The sequence below is a fragment of the Oryctolagus cuniculus genome, chromosome 2 (assembly GCF_964237555.1).
Source record: "Oryctolagus cuniculus chromosome 2, mOryCun1.1, whole genome shotgun sequence".
NCBI classification, from domain to species: domain Eukaryota; kingdom Metazoa; phylum Chordata; class Mammalia; order Lagomorpha; family Leporidae; genus Oryctolagus; species Oryctolagus cuniculus.
The window spans coordinates 108,900,394-108,921,689 of record NC_091433.1 but is presented as its reverse complement, the minus strand read 5'-3'; the positions used below and the strand labels follow the sequence as shown (position 1 = coordinate 108,921,689).

Here is a 21,296-nt window from a genome sequence, read left to right as displayed (position 1 = left end):
GGGCATTTTGATGTGTTTACATAGTGAGAGATCTGCCCTCAGAAATGGATTAGGGGCCGGTGCTGTGGCAGAGCAGGTTTAGCCCCAACCTGCGAAGCCGGCATCCCATATGGGTGCTGGTTTATGCTATGGTTGTTCCACTTCCAATCCAGCCCCTCACTAATGGCCTAAGAAAGCAGTGGAAGATTGGCCCAAATGCTTGGAACCCAGCTACCCATGTGGGAGACCCAGAAGAAGTTCCTGGTTCTTAGCCTCAGCCTGGCCCAACCCCAGCCATTGTAGCCATCTAGGGGAGTGAAACAGTCGATGAAAGCATCTCTCTCCCTGCCCCCCACCCCCATATAACTTTGACTTTCAAACAAATCTTTAAAAAAAAATTAATGGATTAACACAATCGGCTTAGGAGTATGTTACTGGTAAAAGTATAAGTTCAGGTCCTTTCTATCTCCCCATGTCATGACATCCTTTATGTTACAATGCAGAAAGATGACCCGAACTCACCTGCCCCCAGAACACTGAGTCAAATGAAACTTCTTCTGTTGCATATAATTTACCAGTCTGCGGTATTCTGTGCTGGTGACAGAAAATGCTTTAAGTCAAGGCTACTCAGGGATGCGTGTGAGACAGGAGGTCAGGAAAGTGAGGAGGCTATCTTGGGGACAGTCACTTGAGATGCAATACAGGAGCAGCTGCCTGTCCACCCTCAGGCCAGAAAGCTGGCAAGGGACCTGCAGGTCCCTGGTGTGGCTGCAGAGACTTGGTGGAGTCCTGGCGACATTTGGGAGGGATGGGGTGCTTCTTGCATGTGGAAGATTAGATTCAGGAAATGGAAAGAGCATTGTCAGACAGGCTGGAAAGCCAAATGCAGGGTTGAGCACACCGTTGTAACTCTTAAATGCTAAAAAAAAAGAAAAGAAAAGAAAAAAAGAATAGAAGAATGAAAAGAAGAAAATTCCATAGAAGAGAGGCACCAACCCCAACAAATGGAAAAGCTTACATCCAAAGCAGCAGAGTTAATAGGGCAAACAGAACAAGCATTTGCCGCATATATAATTAGAATCTTCAGAGAGAAATAAAAATGATATTATATCCATAAAAAGGAATATTTTAGAGATCTTGGAAATGAAAAATTTGATGACTGAAATAAAAATCTCTATAAATGGTCAGAAGCATTGAAGTGGATAAGAGAATAAGTAGACGGGACTGGCATTGTTAAGCCTTTGCCTGTGATGCCAGCATCCCATATGGGTGCCAGTTTGAAACCCAACTGCTACAGTTATAATCTAGCTCCCTGCTAACCCATCTGGGAAAGCCGCAGAAGAGGGCTCAAGTGCTTGGACCCCTGTACCCATGTGGGAGACTTGGGAAGAAGCTCCTGGCTGTGGCTTTGGCCTGGCGCTGCTGCAGCCACTGCGGTCATTTGTGGAGTGACACAGCAGATGGAAGATATTTTTTCTCTCTCTTTCTGCTCCCACCCTTTTCCTCTCTGTGTGACTCTGCCTTTCAAGTAAATTTTTTAAAAAAAGAATAAATAGAAGGCTGAGCAATTCTCTTGGAGTAGAAAAAAATTGATAAGGAGATACCAAAGAAAATGGAAGATAGACCCCAATGATGTTGTAACAAAGCTTCACAAGACAAGAATGGGGGGGGGGGCGGTGCATGGAGGAGGGCAGTTACTGAGAGCAGCCAGGGAAGACAGGTCCCCAGAGTGAGGACAGGTGTGAGTCTTACTTGAAAGCCCCATGGATGGTTTCACAGGATCAGGGAGAAACAGACCCAGCAAGTCATTTCAGCAAGCTCTGTGGTCCGAATGCCCCCCTTCCCCTTGTATCACGAGGTTAATGGTACTAAGAAGGGAAAACTTAATTCAGTGATGGTGTTTGGAAGTGAGGCCTTTGGGAGGTTATAGGATTGGATTGGATCGTTGGGGTGGAGACCCCATGATTAAATGCTGGTGGCGCTGTAAGAGAACACACAGACACGGACACACAGGCACTCCCTCTTGCCATGGGACATCCTGTACCACCGTGGGACTTTGCCAGCAGAAGCCAGATGCTGAATCAGTGGGAACCCCTGATCTTGGACTGTGATCCTCCAGAGCTACAGACCTGTTTTCTCTTCATAAGTTAACTACCTCATGCATTTCAGCAGAGTCTTGAAAAATTAATACACTAAGCTGTGTTACTGACATTTCAAACTTGAAGGAAAATAGAAAACCCCAAATTCTTCCAAGGACAGGGAGTAGGAAGAGGAGGGACCAACCATGTTACTACAAAGGAACACCGAATGCCAAGAAGGAGCAGTATCTTTCAACTTCAGAGGAGAATACTCCTGTATCAGAATTCCATGGTGAATCAACTATGACACAAGAACAGGTGCATTACCTGGGTTCAACCCTAGGCTCCATCTCCTGACTCCAGCTTCCTGCTACTGCAGACCTGGGAGGCAGCAGGTGATGGATCAAGTCATAAGGTTCCGCCTAACCACATGGGAGACCTGGATTGAGTTCCTGGTTCCTGGCTTTGGCCCCTGCCCAACCACAGACATTGCAGGCATTTGGGAAGTGAGCTAGCAGATGGCACTCTCTCTCTCTCTCTCTCTCTCTCTCTCTCAAAGAAAACAAAAAGACTGAGAGCATTTGCAGACATGTGAGATGTTTTCAGACCTTCAAGGACTCAACAACTTTGCACCATCAGATTGGGTATGAAATAATTAAGAAATATGATACAAAAAGCAACAAAATAAAATAGAAGTTTCACTAAGTCTAAGTAAGTTTTAAGGAACTGGTGTGGTGTGTGGGTTAGGCTGCTGCTTGCAGCACTAGCGTCCCACTTCAGAGGGCTGATTTAGCTACTGGCTACTCTGCTTCCAGTCTAGCTTCCTGACAGAGTGTTTGGTAGGGCAGCAGCAGATGTCCCAGGTACTTGGGTTCCTGCTATCCATGTGGGAGACCAGTATGGAGTTCCTGGCTCCTGACTTCAGCCTAGTTCATACCTGGTTGTTGTGGTCATTTGGGGAGTGAACCAGCAAATGGATGATCTCTCTCTCTCTCTCTCTCTCTCTCTCTCTCTTTCTCTTTCTCTTTCTCTCTCTTTCAAATAAATAAATAAATACATCAAAAATATTTTACTTTGAAATTGATATATTGACATATCGTAAAAATGTACCCTCTTAACATGTAAAGTTCAGTGATTTTTAGTATGCTCATAAAGTTATACCACCATCACCACTTATCTAATTCTAGAACATCATAATCACCCCACAAAAGAAACCCAATAGCTATCAGCAATCATTGCCAAGTCTCCCCTCCCCACAGCTCCTGGAAACCACCAATAGATTTGCCTGTTTGAGACACTTCATGGAAATTAAATCATACAGTGTAAGCCTTTTGTGTCTGGCTTCTTATACTTAGCAAAATGTTTTCAAGGTTCATCCATGTAGTAGCCTGTATCATCATTCATTTTTTGTCCCATCATATGGGTGTATTAATCACTTTTTTGTTACTGCAGCTATAATACCTGAGAGGAATTTCTTGGGAAGGAAAAGGTTTCCCTTGCCTTATGGTTTGCTGGGTCACAGCTCAATATCAGGCAACCCCATTAGTCTGGCATCTGTTGCAGGCTGGCAGTGGCAGAGCTGGCCTGGAGGAGCAAGCGCTTGGTGAGCCAGGAAGCAGAGAGTGAGCCAGGCTCAAATCACCAATCCTATTGCAAGACCGACCTTCTGTGGGCACAGCCCCAGTGACCTAAAGACCTCCCACTGGCCCCACTTCTTAGCCAACATGATTAGATCAAGTCTATCCCCCTTTGAGGCTTAAATGTCTGATTTCGGAGGAGCCAAGTGCTGTCCAATTCATAACTAAAGGCATATCTATTTTATTTACCCATTTATCAGTTGATGGATATTTGAGCTGCTTCCACTTGATGCTGCTATGAAAAATCCATGCACACATTTTTGTATGAGTAAGTATTTTCAAGTGTTTTGGGTGTATATTAGGTGTGGCATTTCTGGGTCATACGGTAACTCTAACTTTTGAGGAGCTACCATTTTCCCACAGTGGTTAGACTATTTTGCATTCCCAACTCCTGGACCAGCTCTCTGCTTGAGGAGTGGACAACTTGCTGGGCACTCTTCAAATTAAGCCTAGCTCAAAACCACGCAGGTCTTGATTCTAGTTTAACAGGTGCTAAAGTGCTCACTTTGGCGCCACATATAGTAAAACTGGAATGATATAGAGAAGATTAGCAAGGCCCCTGTACAAGTACAATGTGTACATCTGTGAAACACTCCATATTTTTTAGTCAAATTTTCAAAAGTAAAACATAAAGACCCTAAAATGTGCATGAAAGAAATACCAGATTATCTTCAAAGGATCTCCAATTAGATGGACAGCTGATTCCTCATCAGAAACCCTACAGGCTAGGAGAGAATGGTGAGCCTTAGTCCAAGTCCTAAAAGAAAGCAATTGTCAATTGTCAACCCTCCCACATGGATGCAGGGGCCTAAGCACTTGGGCCATCTTCCACTGCTTTCCCAGGCCATAGTAGAGAGCTGGATTGGAAGAGGAGCAGCCAGGACCAGAACCAGTGCTCATATGGGATGCCAGTGCTGTAGGTGGAAGATCAACCTACTGAGCCACAGTGCCAGCTCCTCTACTTACTATTTGTTGAATTCTTTATTTGGTAGAGGGTTAGGCTTGTGATTATGAAGTAAATTGAAAGTATGTGATTGTAAAACTTAAAAGAAAAATAAGAAAGAGGGAGGTACAAGGGAGGGAGGGTAAGGTGGGAAGTATCATTGTGCTCTTAAACCTGTATATATGAAATACATGAAATTTGTTCCCCTTATATAAATGCAACAAATTAAAAACCAAACCAAACAGGGACCGGTGTTGTGGCATTGTAGTTTAAGGCACTCTCTGCAATGCTGACATCCCACATAGGTGCTGGTTCGAGTTCCAGCTGCTCCAGTTCTGCTCCAGCTCCCTGCTAATGGCCTGGGAAAGCAGCAAAAGATGGTCCCTGCCAGCCACATTCCAGGCTCCTGGCTTCAGCCTGGCCCAGCCCCAGCTGTTGTGGCCACTTGGCGAGTGAAGCAGTAGATGGAAAATCTCTCTCTCCCTTTCTGACTCTGCCTTTTTTTTTTTGACAGGCAGAGTGGACAGTGAGAGAGAGAGAGAGAGAGAGACAGAAAGGTCTTCCTTTTCCATTGGTTCACCCTACAATGGCTGCTGCGGCTGGCGCGCTGCAGCCGGCGCACCGTGCTGATCTGAAGCCAGGAGCCAGGTGCTCCCTCCTGGTCTCCCATGGGGTGCAGGGCCCAAGCACTTGGGCCATCCTCCACTGCACTCCTGGGCCACAGCAGAGAGCTGGACTGGAAGTGCAGCAACCGGGACAGAATCCGGCACCCCAACCGGGACTAGAACCTGGTGTGCCGGCGCCGCAGGCGGAGGATTAGCCTAGTGAGCTGTGGTGCCGGCCAACTCTGTCTTTCAAATAGTAAATAAATCTTTAACAACAACAACAAATAAGGAGTTAAAATGGGATCCTTCCTCCGTTTTCTGAGTAGTCCCCAAGATAACAGGTAGCAGGTGCTTCACATCCCACAGTGAGAGGAGACCCACTAAGCAAGGCTGGCCACAGAGATGGAGAACTGTGGGTAATGGAGAGAGCTCACCTCTTTCTGCAGTGTGGAGAACACAGTGATTTTTCACTCTTGCAGGTAAGGAGGGGCCATGTCTGGGAGGTAATTGTGCCCCCCTGTTGTGCTTGGCTCAAACCCACATGCATCAGATGGGACCACATGCAGGAGAGCTGCTCTGAGCTTGTGTGAGGTCTGACCTCCAGTCCTGCCCCAGATGCCTCCTGGAGGGATGAGGAGGCCTCAGTACAGAGAGGCTGGAGGGCCCCACGGGACTCCCAGTTGCTGAGAAAGGGCTGTGTGTTCATTCACCTGGGCGGCCATGACAAAACAGCACAGCCTGGGGCTTTTATAGCAGCACCATGCTGCTTCCCGCTTCTGGAGGCTGTCATTCAAGATCAAGGGCTAGCAGGGTTGGTTCCTTCTGCGGGAAGGACCTGTTCCAGGCCCTCTCCTTCCCATGTCTTCTTGTCGCCATCATCTGATGCATCTCAGGGTGTCCACATTTCCTCTTTGTATAAAGACACTAGTCACATTAGGCCAGTCCTCTCCCTCATGGGCTTGTTTTAACGTAACTCTTTACAGGCCCATCTCCAAATAACTCACCCTGAGGTACTGGAGGCTAGGACTTCCATGTACGAATCTGGAGCTAACACAGTTTAGCCCAGGTAAGTTGGTGCACTCACTTCTTCTGTCTTTTAGGGGAGCCACAGGTCACAGATCCCCTTGACAGGAGTGGAGGGGGCAGAGGAAGGGAGGAGCTTTCTTCCAAAGACCCCTTAAAGACATCTCTCTCTCTCTCTCTCTCTTTAAGATTTATTTTATTTATTTGAAAGACAGAGTTACAGAGAGAGACAGAGAGAGAGAGAGAGAGAGAGGTCTTCCATCCGCTGGCTCACTCCCCAGATGGCAGCAACGGCCGGAGCTGTGCCGATCCGAAGCCAGGAGCCAGGTGCTTTCTCCTGGTCTCCAGTGTGGATGCAGGGGCCAAGCACTTGGGCCATCCTCCACTGCCTTCCCAGGCCATAGCAGAGAGCTGGATTGGAAGAGGAGCAGCCGGGGCTAGAACCGGTGCCCATATGGGATGCCGGCGCTTCAGGCCAGGGCTTTAACCTGCTGTGCCACAGCGCCAGCCCCAGAAACATCTTAAGGTAGAGTAAGAAACAGGCAAAGAGACCAAGCCCAGGTGCCTCCAGCCGGTGAAGGAAGAGCTCCCGCTGTCTCGGCTGGAGAAGTGACACCATGAAGGAACAACATGCAGGGACACAGCAAGGACACCACTCACACCCTTAGCCAACCTCCCACTTTGCACTCGTCTCTGTACATGCCCACCTCTCTCGCCCCTCTGTTTGTCCAAATTTTCTAAGAGGACACCAGTCAGGGTACCCAAGAGTACCACCTTCAAATGGAGCCCAGAGTCTGAACAAAACATAAGCACATCGAAGCCAATGCTGTGGTGTAGTGGGTAAAGCTTCTGCCTGCAGTGCCAGCATCCCATGTGGGCTCCGGTTCAAGTCCCGGCTGCTCCTCTTCCCATCAACCTTTCTGCTATGGCCTGGGAAAGCAGTAGAAGATGGCCAAGTCCTTGGGTCCCTGCACCAGTGTGGGAGACCTGGAATAAGCTCCTGGATCCTGGCTTTGGATCAGTCTAGCTCCAGCTGTTGTGACCATCTGGGGAGTGAACCAGCGGATGGAAGACCTCTCTCTATCTCTGCCTCTCTGTATCTCTGCCTTTCAAATAAATAATTTTTTTAAAAAATACATAAGCAGAGTCCTTTAATGGCTGAGATGACATAGCTCTTTTGACTAGATGGCCCTGAATTGTCTGAGGATGCCTGGAGACATCTATGGGATAAACCCCGGATTTCATCCAAGAGCCTCAGAAGTATGGACCTCTCCATGATGTTTGAAGGGACCATGAAGGGACCATGTTGGCTGGGTATTGGTGGTAGGAAACAGAGCTTTCTGATGGTTCCTTAATGAATTAACTCATTCTGCCTGTTCAACGTACACATGTCCCAGCAATGAAGTCAAACTCACATCTTTCATGATCACAAGAGAATCTATTAGACTCCAAGAAGATCTCAATAAATGGCCAGAAAGATACAAAGCATGCATGAGGCAAAGCCCCAAGGCAGGTCAAGCCTGCCCATCCAGCACTGGGAAAGCCAGTGGCCTCGGGCAGACCCGTGCCAGGCAGCACTTTCAGTTGGGACAGAGTGGTCAGAGTAGCAGGTGCACACTGGCATGGCAGTATCTGAGCATGGAGCACAGGGTGGGTGGGTGGAGGGAGGCTGCTCAAACCTGGAAGCGCAAAACTACTGGAACAACTTTGCACTTCTGTTTACCCTCAGGCTGCTGTAGCCGGAAAACATATGTGGATACATCAAAAAGCTCATCAAGAAATGGCACAGGGGTAGGCATTTAGCTTAGCAAATAGGATGCTAGTTAAGACCATATTGGGGCCGGCGCCGCAGCTCACTAGGCTAATCCTCTGCCTGCGGCGCCGGCACACCGGGTTCTAGTCCCGGTTGGGGCACTGGATTCTGTCCCGGTTGCCCCTCTTCCAGGCCAGCTCTCTGCTGTGGCCTGGGAGTGCAGTGGAGGATGGCCCAAGTGCTTGGGTCCCTGTATCCGCATGGGAGACTAGGAAGGGGCACCTGGCTCCTGGCTTTGGATTGGCACAGCGTGCTGGCCATAGTGGCCATTTGGGGGGGTGAACCAACGGAAGGAAGACCTTTCTCTCTGTCTCTCTCTCTCTCACTGTCCACTCTGTCAAAAAAAAAAAAAAAAAAAAAGACCATATTGGGATTCCTGGGTTTGATACCTGACTCTAACTCCTGACTCCAGCTTCTTGCTAATGTAGACCGTGGGATGTAGCAGTGATGGTCCAAGGCTTTGAGTTCCTGCCACCCAAGTGGAAGACTTGGACTGAGTTGGCAGTTCTGGCTTCAGCCCAGCCTAGTCCTGGCCATTGCATTTGAAGAATGAATCAGCAGATCGGATATTTCTCTCTCTCCATATGTCTCTCAAACTAAAAAGAAGAAAACTATAATTAAGAGATTATTTTGGTGCAAAAAATAAAAATCCCTTTTTTTATAATATGCATTTTCCTGAACTTTAAAAAATATCCTCTTGCATGGTGTTTTCAATTTTTTTTGTATAAAAAGAATCTTATTTTAAATTTTACTTCTCTATGAACTTTCTAACGTACCCTCACACGTTAAATGCTCCAGTTCAGTAGGAGGCATATATGATGTCACTGTCTTCAAAGACATCCTAATTTAAAAGCACAAAGGATACATGTAGACATTTCTTCAACGAGGTATAAAAGTGGCCAATAGGCCGGCGCCGCAGCTCACTAGGCTAATCCTCCGCCTTGCGGCGCTGGCACACCGGGTTCTAGTCCCGGTCGGGGCGCCGGATTCTGTCCCAGTTGCCCCTCTTCCAGGCCAGCTCTCTGCTGTGGCCCGGGAGTGCAGTGGAGGATGGCCCAAGTGCTTGGGCCCTGCACCCCATGGGAGACCAGGAGAAGCACCTGACTCCTGCCCTAGGATAGGCACGGTGCGCCGGCCGCAGCGCGCCGGCTGCAGCGGCCATTGAAGGGTGAACCAACGGCAAAGGAAGACCTTTCTCTCTGTCTCTCTCTCTCACTGTCCACTCTGCCTGTCAAAAAAAAAAAAAAAAAAAAAAAAAAAGTGGCCAATAATCACATACAAGGATGCTGCACACCTTTAGTCACTAGGGAAGTGCAAATCAAAGCCACACTGCAACACCAGTTTATACACACAGGGATGGCCACAGTAATACACAAATTGACAACAGTGCTGGCACGCACGTGGAGAATGGGGAGCCCTAACACACTGCTGCCGGGAATGTTCAGTGGTCCCGCTTCTGTGGAAAGGTGCTGGCAATTCCTCAAACAGTTAAATATGGAGTCACCACCTGAGCAAGCAATGGCACAGCGAGGTATAAATACTCAGAACTGGAAGGAGATCTTCAGATAAAAATGTGTGCTACGAACATCCATGCCAGTGTGATTCATAGTGGCCAAAAAGTGCAAACAATCCAATGTCCGTCAACTGTTGAATAGACAAACAGGATGTATGTTGTTTACAGCAGAATACCAGGCACCTCTAGACAAGAACAAAGTGCTGATACTGCTTCAATGTAGACCTTGAGAACACAATGCTAAGTGAAAGAGGCAAGACAAAGGCCATGTGTTTTGACTCCATTTCTATGAACCCTCACAGAACAGGCAAACCCAGAGCCTGGAAGTGAGTCTGTGGTCACAGTGGGATGTGGAAAGGGAAGACTGGGGAGTGCTGTTAGGGTTTCTTTTGGGGTTGATAAAAATGTTATTGACTCAAATAGTGGTGATGGTTGTACAACCTTGTGACTATCTAAAGACCACCAGACTTCACATATTAAAAGGTGAATTTTATGGTTTCTGAATTACATCTCAACGTAAAAAAATGCTATGAGTCAACCTAAATATCCAATAGGGGATGTTAAATAAACGATGGCAGATGATACACCACAGATACTGTGTTTTCAATGGGGGCAGATCTCTACATACTGACTCAAAATGTACTGCCAGAGGATAAAAATTTCAGAATAAAACAGCACAGTGTGATCCCATTGTGTTAAACACACACACACACACACACACACCATGAAAATGGACAGATATATGCCATCAACAAGATTGGCTCTCTTTGGGTGCAACTGGATGCGAACCCTTACCTATTTGTATTGTGTACATATTTTTAAACAATGCAAATATATTCTTACATTACCTGTTTGAAAATAAATTCCAAAAAAGGGGCAAAAAAGTAGTGAGCTAAATTAGTTTGCTAGCCTTTTGCGCTGAATATGTTAAATGTCTGCTGTGTGTTGAACTATGTCATGGTGCACTGCTTATGGTTGTGTATGACTCCACAGTACACAAAGCTTAGAGATGTATGTTTATCTCCCAGAAAACCAAAACAAAGAAACAGCCACAACTCTTGGCAAGAATATTCCAGGCCCTCCCAGGCTGTTTTCATTTCTCTTCCATTCTGAAGGGGTTCTTAGCATTTCCCTCCATAAACATTCTCTGAGAGTTGCCCCTTTCTCTAAAGGTAGTTTATTTTATGACTTGTTGATTATATTTAAAATAGAATGTTACAGCACAAGCAAAGGAACATTACACCTGGAAAGAAACTCAAGGAGCAGACAGTAGAATGCTTTTGAGACAGTGATTTCAGAGTTTATTAAGACATTAAAAAAGTAATTTCACTGGCGAATTAATATTTCCCCTTAAATACAAAAGTGCTTGTTCTTACAAATCCTTAAGGCTCATTCTTTTACAATACAATAAAATGTTTCCCCATTCCAGAAACTGTGTGCGTGTCATGTGAATTACAGACAGAGGAAAATCTCCAAATAGCAAACACAGAGTCAATAATTTCATCATCTGTACCTTTAAATTTCACACTCTGCAGCTCCTCCTAGACAACCTCCAAGTACCGCATGAGTTCTCCGTTCTTCCTACTATCTTACTGGGATACTTCACTGCAGAATTACTCACACGGTCAATGGGGGGCTTATTTGCTGTATGCTAAATACAGCTGTGTGGGAGCCACTTTTATTTGTATGTGAGAGAGGTGTGACTAACCGCCAAGACTTTGGACTGCCGGCGTGTAGATCATTTTGGAAGTAGGCCGGGAGATGAGACCCTGGTACAGGAATAGGAGATGTGGCTTCTTGGTAAAGACCACTGAAATTTCCTTGGAAAAAAGTATTCTTGAATTTTGGTAAGACAGGCTGGAAGATTTGCTCCTTACCGAAGCTGCTGGTCTTCATTAATTGTCTGGGTTAAGATTTTTGTCACATACTCAAAATCACAGAGAGGGCACCTAACTTGATCAGCACTGGTGTAGGTAATGCCCACACTATTTGGGTTAACAAAGTGACTGTCAACACAGGTTCTGGACTTTCTCCATAACAATGTCCAAATGCATTAACAAGAAACCCCAAACGAATATCACATAACAAAAATGAACTTGAGCTATTTTAACATAGTTAACTAGACAATGAAAACAGCATTGGACCTAGCCAATATAGTATATTCAAGGCTACAATATGTACATTTTTCACAATGTAAACTGCTGTACAGAATTGTCCCATGTAAAAATGCTTTTCAATTCTTGTTACCATCCTAAGACTGATTCCTGTACGAGAAGGTGAAGGCCTCATCATTGGCTTCTGTGGCTGCTACAGCTGCATCACTAGAAAAGTCTCATGGGAAACAAGCAGGCTCCCAAGTTGCTGATGGCTTTCCAAGACTGAGGTGTAGAATCTGCAATGGTGTTGGAGGTGACACACCAGGCATCTGACATTAGAGCACACTGAACTAGAGGTGCCAGCTCCATGAATAAACCTTCAAGATGACACAGTATAGGAAAAATATTGGAGCAACTTCAAAATTTTACAGAATCCTAAAAGCAGAGAACCATTATCCTGTAAAAGGAGTATGCGTTCCTTCACACCCCCTGTTGAGAACAGGTGAAGTCCAAGTGTCCAGCAGGTGCTCCTCCTCGTGCTGATGGACATCATGTTGTTGTCCAGGAATCTTTTTTACCTGAACGCCCAGGGTCCTAACAGGCAAGGTGTTGGGCTCCTGTAGAACGGACCTGAGCGTTGAATCGAGCTTCCTTTAGGCTGGATCTTCCAGCGTCTCCAGCCACCTTTCCTTTTCACTGGAGAAAGGCTGAGATAAGGATTTCTAGCGAGTATGAAAAGAAGGGGCTCCTTTGACTATTTCATGATTATTTTGGTTAAGCGCCAAAGCTCTGACTTACGGATACAAGGAAGACACACTGGCCCTGAGTCTAAACCCAAGTGTCAGCTAAGAACTGGAAATGTCAATCCACCACTCAGGGTTTTGGCCCTAGTGATACGCAACACCAAGATGACTGGTTGGGCTTTTCAGTCTTTGTCCAGATGTCGGGGTTGTTGAGTCCCTGGTTGGATATTGCAAAAATCAGTGAGGTCTCATGTTGATCTTCTCTCCTGGTACATTACCAAGCTTTTCCCGACAATTAAGTGATTATGCCTAACCCACAAGACAAAAACAAAACCATCTACGTTCTCAGAGGAGGTTTCCTCTTACCCGAAGCTCAGGTTATGATACACCCTAGTCCCTTCTGTCAGATCTCAGGTTGCAGGAACCAACCTCCCCGACAGCTGTCCTCCTCATCAACAGCTACAAAAAAATATTTCCCAGCAGAGACACAAGATTTGCATCAAGAGAACTCAGGGTTCCAGCCTACAAAGAAAAAACCATGCGAGAGCAGGACACGAGACTGTGCCAGAACCCAGGCTCTATGTTGGAGGCACGGTGTTCGGCAGGCAGTCTGTGTTCTCCTGGAAGATGACGGACATTGGAAGCTTGGACCCAGCGTTGTTTCTGCCCCTTTCCATCTGGGTACTTCCTGATTTCTTAAGGCCAAGGCTGGACAAAATAGCTTCGACTGCACTGCAGGGTATGTGCCAGCCCTGCCCCAGTGCTCTGAGAGTTGTGCCTGCAGCCCAGGAAGCATGCAAAGTGGTGATTACACAGGCAGAGGAGGGACTCCCCCATCATCGGCCCTGGCTGTTCCTGTCACCCTCCTGTGTCACGGGGGCCGGGTGGACCTAGAAATCACTAGGTTCCGCATTGCATATCTGTAAACCCCGGGGGCCTGCGGATAGAATGTATTTCTTTTGCTTCTTACAGTAATGCTTCAATTCTTCCCAAAATGTCTGACCCTGTGGACCCTCATATTTGCTTGGCAAGGTGGTCCACGTGTGGAGTCATGGTTCGCACAGGGCCTGTAGGGCAGCTTTTAAGGAACAAGTGCAGCAGGGTGCTGCAAAAAGAGTGTCCCGGCACCCAGTTCTGCTGCTGCTCCCCCCAGTATCAGTGAGCTCCCATACTGAAGCCCTCCTCGTGTTCCTAACTGTCCTGCTAAAGAGTTAGGACACCAGACCTGACACACAGAACTTGGAGGTGCAAAACCCCAAGGAGGAAAAAAGGAAGCCAACTCACAGACAGGAGACCATTCTGGGCTCAGCAGAAAGCCCTGGGAACTCCAGGGGATTAATAATCAGCTGCCGGATTACTCAAAGGAAAGTATTGATACTGCTACTTCACCACGTAAAAGGGGTCTCCATGGTAATCACTGAGCGACAAAAGCGTCTGTAACAAAAGAACAGGTTCTAGGCTTAGAGTGACACACATTTCCCCTACGTGGCCGGACTTCAGGCACTCACGCCGTATGAGCAAGGGAAGGCAGACTCAAAGACTGTTCTGTAAAGTCAAACACTCAGAGTTTCTCCTTGCTCATTTGGGAAGAGGTTGTAAGTCCTGGAGAAAATCAAGTTTTGTCTTATTGAAAAACACAAAAAGCCCCACAGAACAAGAAGGAAGCAAGATACCGTAACTACTTTTATAACCCAACGGCATTGCTTGAAAATGCTCCACACTGGTGCCATTTTACATCATGTCTGGATAGAAATATTTCCTGATCAGCGTCTCCCATTTTAAAAATTCCGAGTCCTTGATTTAGCTTTTCAGGCCTCCTCAGGACTTCTTGCTGCTTCAGGACAAATGCTGGTATTTGTGTTGACTTGCAATTAGTGCCTTGAATTCACTCCTCAGATCAATGTCTTGAAAATTGGCTTTAAGAGGTGGATTTTTAAGTAATGCACAGGGATTTAATCCCCTGCTTCCCATTATTGTAAGAGCTGTGAGTCTAAATCCCCTTGCAACTGACCCAAAATTTACCCTCTGCTGCCTCGGAGTGCCAATTAAACAGTGAAAACCCAAACCATGGTCAGATATAATTAGTTTGAGAACAGAGTTTTACCATTTTGCTCATGCCAAGCAAATTAACCCCTCTGATGGCACACACAGAATCATCTGGACAAAGAGAACACCAATTTCAAATCTAAACATGTCTCATGCTATTTGCCAGGATGTTGCAATATTAAAACACCGTGCTCTTTGGGCAGTGTGGGCAAATGAGGAAATAAACTCTAGCTGAAAATGACAGCAATTGAAGTATATACGGTTGGCTTTCCCCCCTCGTTTTATACATATAAGTCTTCCAAGACACTAGTTGATCCAGGTTTCATAAAAAAAAATGTGTTACTTCTTAAAAATAATGACTTGGATAAGAATAGACTTCAGTTGTGTAGCAAAAACCCCTAAGAGAAAGTTCTTGTGTGAAGACTGCTGGGTGTTTTTAACCCACTCTGGAGTATCCAGGTCAGTGGCCCCTGAACAAGCCAAGCCAAGCCAAGCCAAGCCTGGCCAACTTGTGGGATGAGGTGGTCCCTTTGGTGACCTAAGGCACCTGACCCAAGGCAGGGTTTGGCCACATCCCACATCCCTCTGCTCCACTCATAAGGACTCAACAACTGCCTATGTGGAAACAGACCCTTTGTGCATTTCCTCTGTCCACACTCAGCAGTGTACAATGGTGTAGCAGGGAAAAGACAAGCGACGTTAGAACCTCAGGATCGGGGCTGGACAAGGTGAAGTCATTTTGCTTTTGTTGTTATTACTGCTTCTGTGGTTTGGGGAGAAGGGGAAGGAACAGAAAGGGAGATAAGGGTGAAAATGAGGTTAACAACCAACAAAAACCCTCCCACAGAGTGGCTACCTCACTCCAAGGCCCTGCCATCTTCATCAGTTTGAATTCCTCTTATTCGACTCAACCAAATATTCCAAGTGTCACTGGGCCATGTTGGCCTGCGTTGGAGAAGCTTGACAAGTCAGCTAGGGAATTCACTGTGGCATTAAGGAACTGTGAGTGAAAGTGTCCCAAGGGTGGCAGTGAGCAGGTGTTCACACAGCTGTCTGTAGGAAGTTCCCAAAAAGCTTTCAACTGGGCACTCTCTGGGACACCAGAGGCTGTGTGCATGTGTGTATGCATTGAGATATGGGAAAGACAAGCATAAATCGCTGTTGTTAGAGAAATCCCTTCTTTCCCCAAGAAAAATATCAGGCTTATTCATGAGAATCTATGGGCGCTACACTGAAAACATTTGTGAAAACAACAAGGTTACTCCTAAAGGCATGATGAACTAGGAGCCAGAATACGGAGAGGAATGTCTTTTGATTCTCCAGTTTCCTTATAAAAATATACACAAAAATTCATGGACATTTTGTACGTACAACTTGATTTCTCTCATGTACAACATAAATCATTTAATGTAACATTTGCAACCTTAGAAAGGCAGACATATTTAATCCAAGTCCGTTTATAAATCCCAATGTCACATGGATTAAAAACTGCAGATAAATTAAGTCACAATAATATCCTGTACATGCATTAAGGCTGGTGATTGCTAAAGTCTCTTGGGTATCTACAAATAGGAAAGCACACGCAGATTACTGGGTCTGAAGGGTGTCTACATCATTAAAAAAATCTTGCTTTTTTTTTTTTTTGGTGATACAGATTTCAACAGTAACTCTGGAAAACTGTGAAAAATGTTATTTAAAAATATATATGTATATGCTACTGCACAGTTTCAAAGATGTGATTCATAAATAATGTTGGCTGCACTGATTCATTTTTTCTAAACAATTACTGCACTTCCAAGGTGATGAGAACACGCAGTGACTTATACTCAAGGTTAGGCACTAGTAATATCCGTCAGGCGTACTACAGTTTCATGTTAGCTGTATTGTACATATATATTTTTAAATGTATGCATTTATACAAACTGTGTATGTTACGTATGGGGTGTCAGAAATGTACACATCACTGTTATATAATACACACATCATTGTTGTACATAGCAGGATGAGTTTTAGTGCAGAAAGTCTCATTGCATTGCATTCCACGTGTTCAACCTAGTACACAATTTGTCAACTCTTCAGATTATTTTTTTTCCAGTACATTCCCTCACGATAGTGGGTCTAAATGGGTCCATTTGCATTACTTGAAAGTTTCTGGAAATATGCTGTAACCAAACCTCTCTCTCCAGGCATGATTCTGAACATGACTCTCGTCTGCGTGGAGTAGGAATGAATGCCAAGCTGTGGCTGGGGACATATTTGGCCTGCTCTCTTTGAAAGAGAATTTTAACCCAATTACAAAGGATGGCATCCACTCAGGTCATGACAGGAGAAGGTCAGCTGAACGTGTGCTGAGTGTCTGAGGACAGACGGAGTCTTCAAATAGAAAAGAAGTGAGAGCAAACATTGGTTGAATGGCAGGACTCACTGGAAGGAGACACATCCGACCATCAGTCGTGATCGTCCCAGGGGGATGGGGCAACCACAGATGTAGATAATTTACTTTCTACACTTCTGCATTGCTTGACTTTTTACAATGAGCAAAGTACGACATCTAAACCTGGAGCAAAACTAAATAAAAAGAACAGGTGAGCCTTGACCTTCACAAGCAAAAATCAGAAGATGGTTTCTGACCAAAATCATCTATGCCAAACCCAAGAGAAATCCACTGGCCCAGCAAGCTCTACCGACGAGAGGAGACAGTGACAGGCCTGGCACGCTCTGGGCAGCCCCCAACACAACCCCACAACACAAGACATCTGGTTGGGAACCACGGGTCATCAGAGTATTGATAAAGACACTGTGGACACAGCCACCAGGAGACCACCTGCATATCTCAGTGGGGTTTCCTGGATAAGTACATCCAGGACCCTTACAACAAAGCCTGCAACTTTACAGATGGGTGGGCAGGATCAGGAGAGCTCCCTGGGGATGCGTGACAGACCCCATCGGTCAGCCCCCTATCTAATGGTTTAAAAGTTTCATCAGAATTCAACAGGAGTATGTAGAATAGTTGCAGTTCTGCCAACAAAACAAAAAACAACCAAAACTATACAACCCAAACTTCTCACTTAAGATTCAAATTTCCCACACAGGAGGGGCTCCTGAAGTCCAAGAACAAAGGGCTGTAAGGGACACCTCAGACGGAAGCAGGTGGGTGGAAACACTTCACCTTTCCCAATGCTTGGAGGCCAAGGCCAAATACCAGCTTCAGGGCTCCTCACTTGTTCATTTCCAATGAATTCCAAATCATCAGAGTGGCTCAATCATTTGTACAGTTTTTAATCAGTGCTCAGAACTAGCGAATTATAGCAATCTTATTTCCCACCTACAGATCAGGCTGACAAAAATGTTAACGCTGCAAGCAAAGCTGTATCAGTGAAAACACGTATCAGCATCTCGTATACAAATCTCGTGCCATCAGCGCCTTGCCAAGTGGACTGCTCCACGTATAGCATCACCTGTCTCTCTCTCTCAGACCATCCTGGTGTAATTTTGTCAAATAAGAGGCCTTAAGGATATTATTTGTTTTTTTTTTTTCTGAAGTGTGGTAACAAATACCCTTTTTTGGGAAGTTGTTTTAAGAGACTATTTTACATCAAAATACATTTAATAAGACTACATTTCAGGTATGACAAGACATTATCAACGATAGAAACTTCAGACAAAAAATGTAAACAAGATGTCAAAAAAGTAAAATGTAAACTTAATTGGAAAAAAAAAACAACAACAAAAGAACAGAAGGAAGGGCAAGGGGCACACAGACCGGATGCAAGTGATATAAGCGAGGTGCACTGATGGCTGCCACCCCAAACAAAATCGCAATCAATGCAGGAATAACTTCCCGTGTACTAAGCAGCTTGCCAATCAAAGCCGGAGAAGCAGTCCCCAAACCAAAATGCAGGGAAGGCCCGCCGTGACCCAGTCTGCATGAAGAGTGAGAGAGAATCAGACGGCATTGTAACAGCAGACCACCCTCAGCCTGATGAACAACAGATACAGGCTCCCGGTGATGGGACACTCTAGGTCCACGTCCCCATATGGCCAAGGCAATTTGTAAGACAGCTATTGTAGAAATGAAAGACTTGCAACACTTTGGCTTACGAATGACACATGGCTTTGCAGCCACGGGGCCCCGGAGGCAGGGAGAAGTGCCTGTGGCTGCAGGCTTTACTGTCCCAGGTGCAGAAGACCACACTGTCTTAACCGAGTCGTTGTTTTCGTGTTTAATTTTCAGACACCGAGTTTTTACCCAATCCTGGTGTCCTTTTCGTACCGTTTTGGGGGCGGGGTAGGGAAGCCTTGTAGGAGCAGATCCATTTGCTTGTAAAGCAGTTATCCAACGAGGATGTGGCACTGGGGCAGGGTGGGGGGCAGGGTGTAAGGGAAAGGGCAGGGTATTTGGTAACATGCAAACCTGTAAAGGCCTGGCACAAAAATAACCAAATGTTTTCATGTGTCAATCACCCATGGATACAAGCCAGTCAAAAAAAAAAAAAATCGGGAACAGTAAGTATGAATACTGAAAGTAATCAAGAATATAAGAGCTAGGGTCATCTGAAGCAGCAGGCACGCTCTGGGTGTGCGGTATTGCACCTGCTGACCTAACCCGGGAGATTTTGGTTGAACTTTCTAGGAAGTCATGGTTTAGCATTGAAACAGAAAGTGTGTGTGTGTGTGTGACTGCGTGGATGTATGCATGTGTGTGTTTCCTTCCATCAGGAACCTCTGATCACTCTGTCTAGCCCGGAGTCACGGAAACTAGATAGAGTGTGTGTTTTGAAGAGCTGTACCTTCACACACACACACACACACGCACACGCGCACACTGAGAGACGGCTTCTTGTACACCCGCACATACAAACACACACGCCCTGGGAAAAACCACTGCTCGATGCTGCGGAAACTGTTCACCACCGCTTGGTAGCTGCTGTGGCTGGGAATTTCAGTAGCACAGTGTCCAGAAACAGTGAGCTGTCCGTGGGGACGAGAGCCCAGCCCCGCTCCAGGGCGAGGGCCCTAGGACAGGTGGGTGCTGTTCCGAAGCCAGTGCAGGCCCTGCTGGGAGTACTGGACCAGGTGCTCCATGCTGCTGTGCAGGGTGACAGGCCCCATGAGCAGATCCAGGTCGTTGAAGAATTCTGGGGACAGAGAGAACTGTTAAGAGTGCCACCCATGCTGCTCTGAGCTCAGGATCCGAGTGACTTAGGGAAAAAAAAAATCCCGTTCAAGTTCTCTGCACAGATCAAGGATTCTGTGTGTCGTCACGTGTCTGCAGCATTCCACTGAACAAAACCAAACCAAAGGGGGCGGGACTCACCCTCCAGCCAAATAATTAACTGAGCGGGATCTGCCATTTGTAATTGAAGTGAATAATGTCAACGTAGCCAAATGGCAAAGAAAATCCCAATTCTCAGACTGCATTCTCCCAGCGCAGTAACATTCCCTGTGCTCAGTGTCAATGCGGCTCTGTCATCCCTTATCCTGCGCTCAGGCGCTGCACACGCTGGGTCCTAACAGTGAGTCCAACTTTGGGGAGGCTCTGGGTTCCTGCGGGCAAATCTCAGCCAGGTGCTGAGCCATCTCTACTGAAGGTGCTGAGTCATCTCTACTGAAAGTCCTGAGTCATCTTTACTGAAGTGGGCCTTCTAGCTTCTGGAATGTTCTCTGTGTTTGCCCTTTCATGAAACAAGGCATCTTGTGGGGGCAGGGCAGGAATGGACCCCAGGTGGGCTCAGCTCAGTGACTGATTAAGACCGACAAGGTCATGTGGCCACTCTGCTGGCACAGGGGGGTCACTGAGTAACAGCAGTCGGAATCTGGGGCACATTGTACAAAGGTGCACACGAACGAGGGCACTTGAAGAAGCGCAAGGAAGGGGCTGCTGTTGTGGCCCAGAGTTAGACCACAGCCTGTGACGCTGGGTGTGGGTTCGGTCCCAGCTGCTCTGCTTCTGACCCAGCTCCCTGCTAATGCGCCTGGGAAAGTAGCAGAAGATGGCCCAAGTGCTTGAGCCCCTGCCACCCACGTGGGAGACTTGGATGGAGTTCCTGGTCCTTGGCTTTGGCCTGGCCCAGCCTCAGCCATTGCAGCCATTTGGAGAGTGAACCAGCAGATAGAAGATCAATCTCTGTGTCATTTTGCCTTTCAAAGAGATCAATTTTATATAAAAAAAGTTATGGGAAATGGAATTAAGGAGTAAGTATATTTTGGTGCAAATAATTTTTGAAATCCATGCATATTGAAGGGGTCTTCAAAAAGTTCATGGAAACATATTATAAAAAAACCAGGTCTGATTTCAAATAAACTTCTTTTAATTCTGCTGTCCATGAACTTTCTGAAGTCCCCTCATAAATACAGATGGAGTCCTGCTGGGGAAGGGAAGGGGAGGGGAGGGGAGAGGAGGGGAGGGGAGGGGAGGGGAGGGGAGGGTCAGGAAGACTGTTGCAGGCGGCTGGGAAGACAGGCATGGCGGGGATCTGGGAGCGAGGAGGAGGAGAGGTGGAGCTGAGCTTGCCCTGGCACACGGCACTGAGCTCTCTGTAGCGTGGCCTCTCCAGGGGCTCCCAACCTGCATGTGTGTATTTCTATACGTTCGTCCCCTCTGGTTTGCTCCCCTGGCCCTTTCAGGCCCTCGGCCAGGCACTTCTGGAAGCGCTGTTCCACGCCTGCTCCTCTGGCGGGTCTGCAGGCCTCTGACTTCTGTGGCTCTCCCACTGGACTTCCAGGGTGCAGCAATTCTGTCCTGCACAGTGCTACACTCTCGGGCTCCACCTGGGCCAACCATTCCTCAGGTGGACATCCTGCTCTTGTTCTCAGAAGC

At 46.5% G+C, this 21,296-nt stretch overlaps 1 protein-coding gene and 1 non-coding gene across 6 annotated transcripts in view; one reads left to right on the top strand and one right to left on the bottom strand.

Annotated features, from left to right (window-relative positions):
- The first annotated feature begins 4,191 nt into the window (after positions 1–4,191).
- LOC127490414 (U6 spliceosomal RNA) lies at positions 4,192–4,298 on the top strand. The gene has a single exon (XR_007918372.2). It is a non-coding gene; the product is annotated as a U6 spliceosomal RNA (small nuclear RNA).
- An 11,471-nt stretch (positions 4,299–15,769) lies between these two features.
- Positions 15,770–21,296, bottom strand: part of AFF3 (ALF transcription elongation factor 3) — a 598,192-nt gene continuing 592,665 nt past the window's right edge. For all 5 annotated transcript variants that reach the window (XM_051842640.2, XM_051842639.2, XM_051842642.2 and 2 more), the window contains one exon: positions 15,770–19,614. In XM_051842640.2, coding sequence (XP_051698600.2) covers positions 19,493–19,614 — 122 coding nt within the window. In that variant the 3' untranslated portion in view covers positions 15,770–19,492. The remainder of the gene's footprint in view (positions 19,615–21,296) is intronic.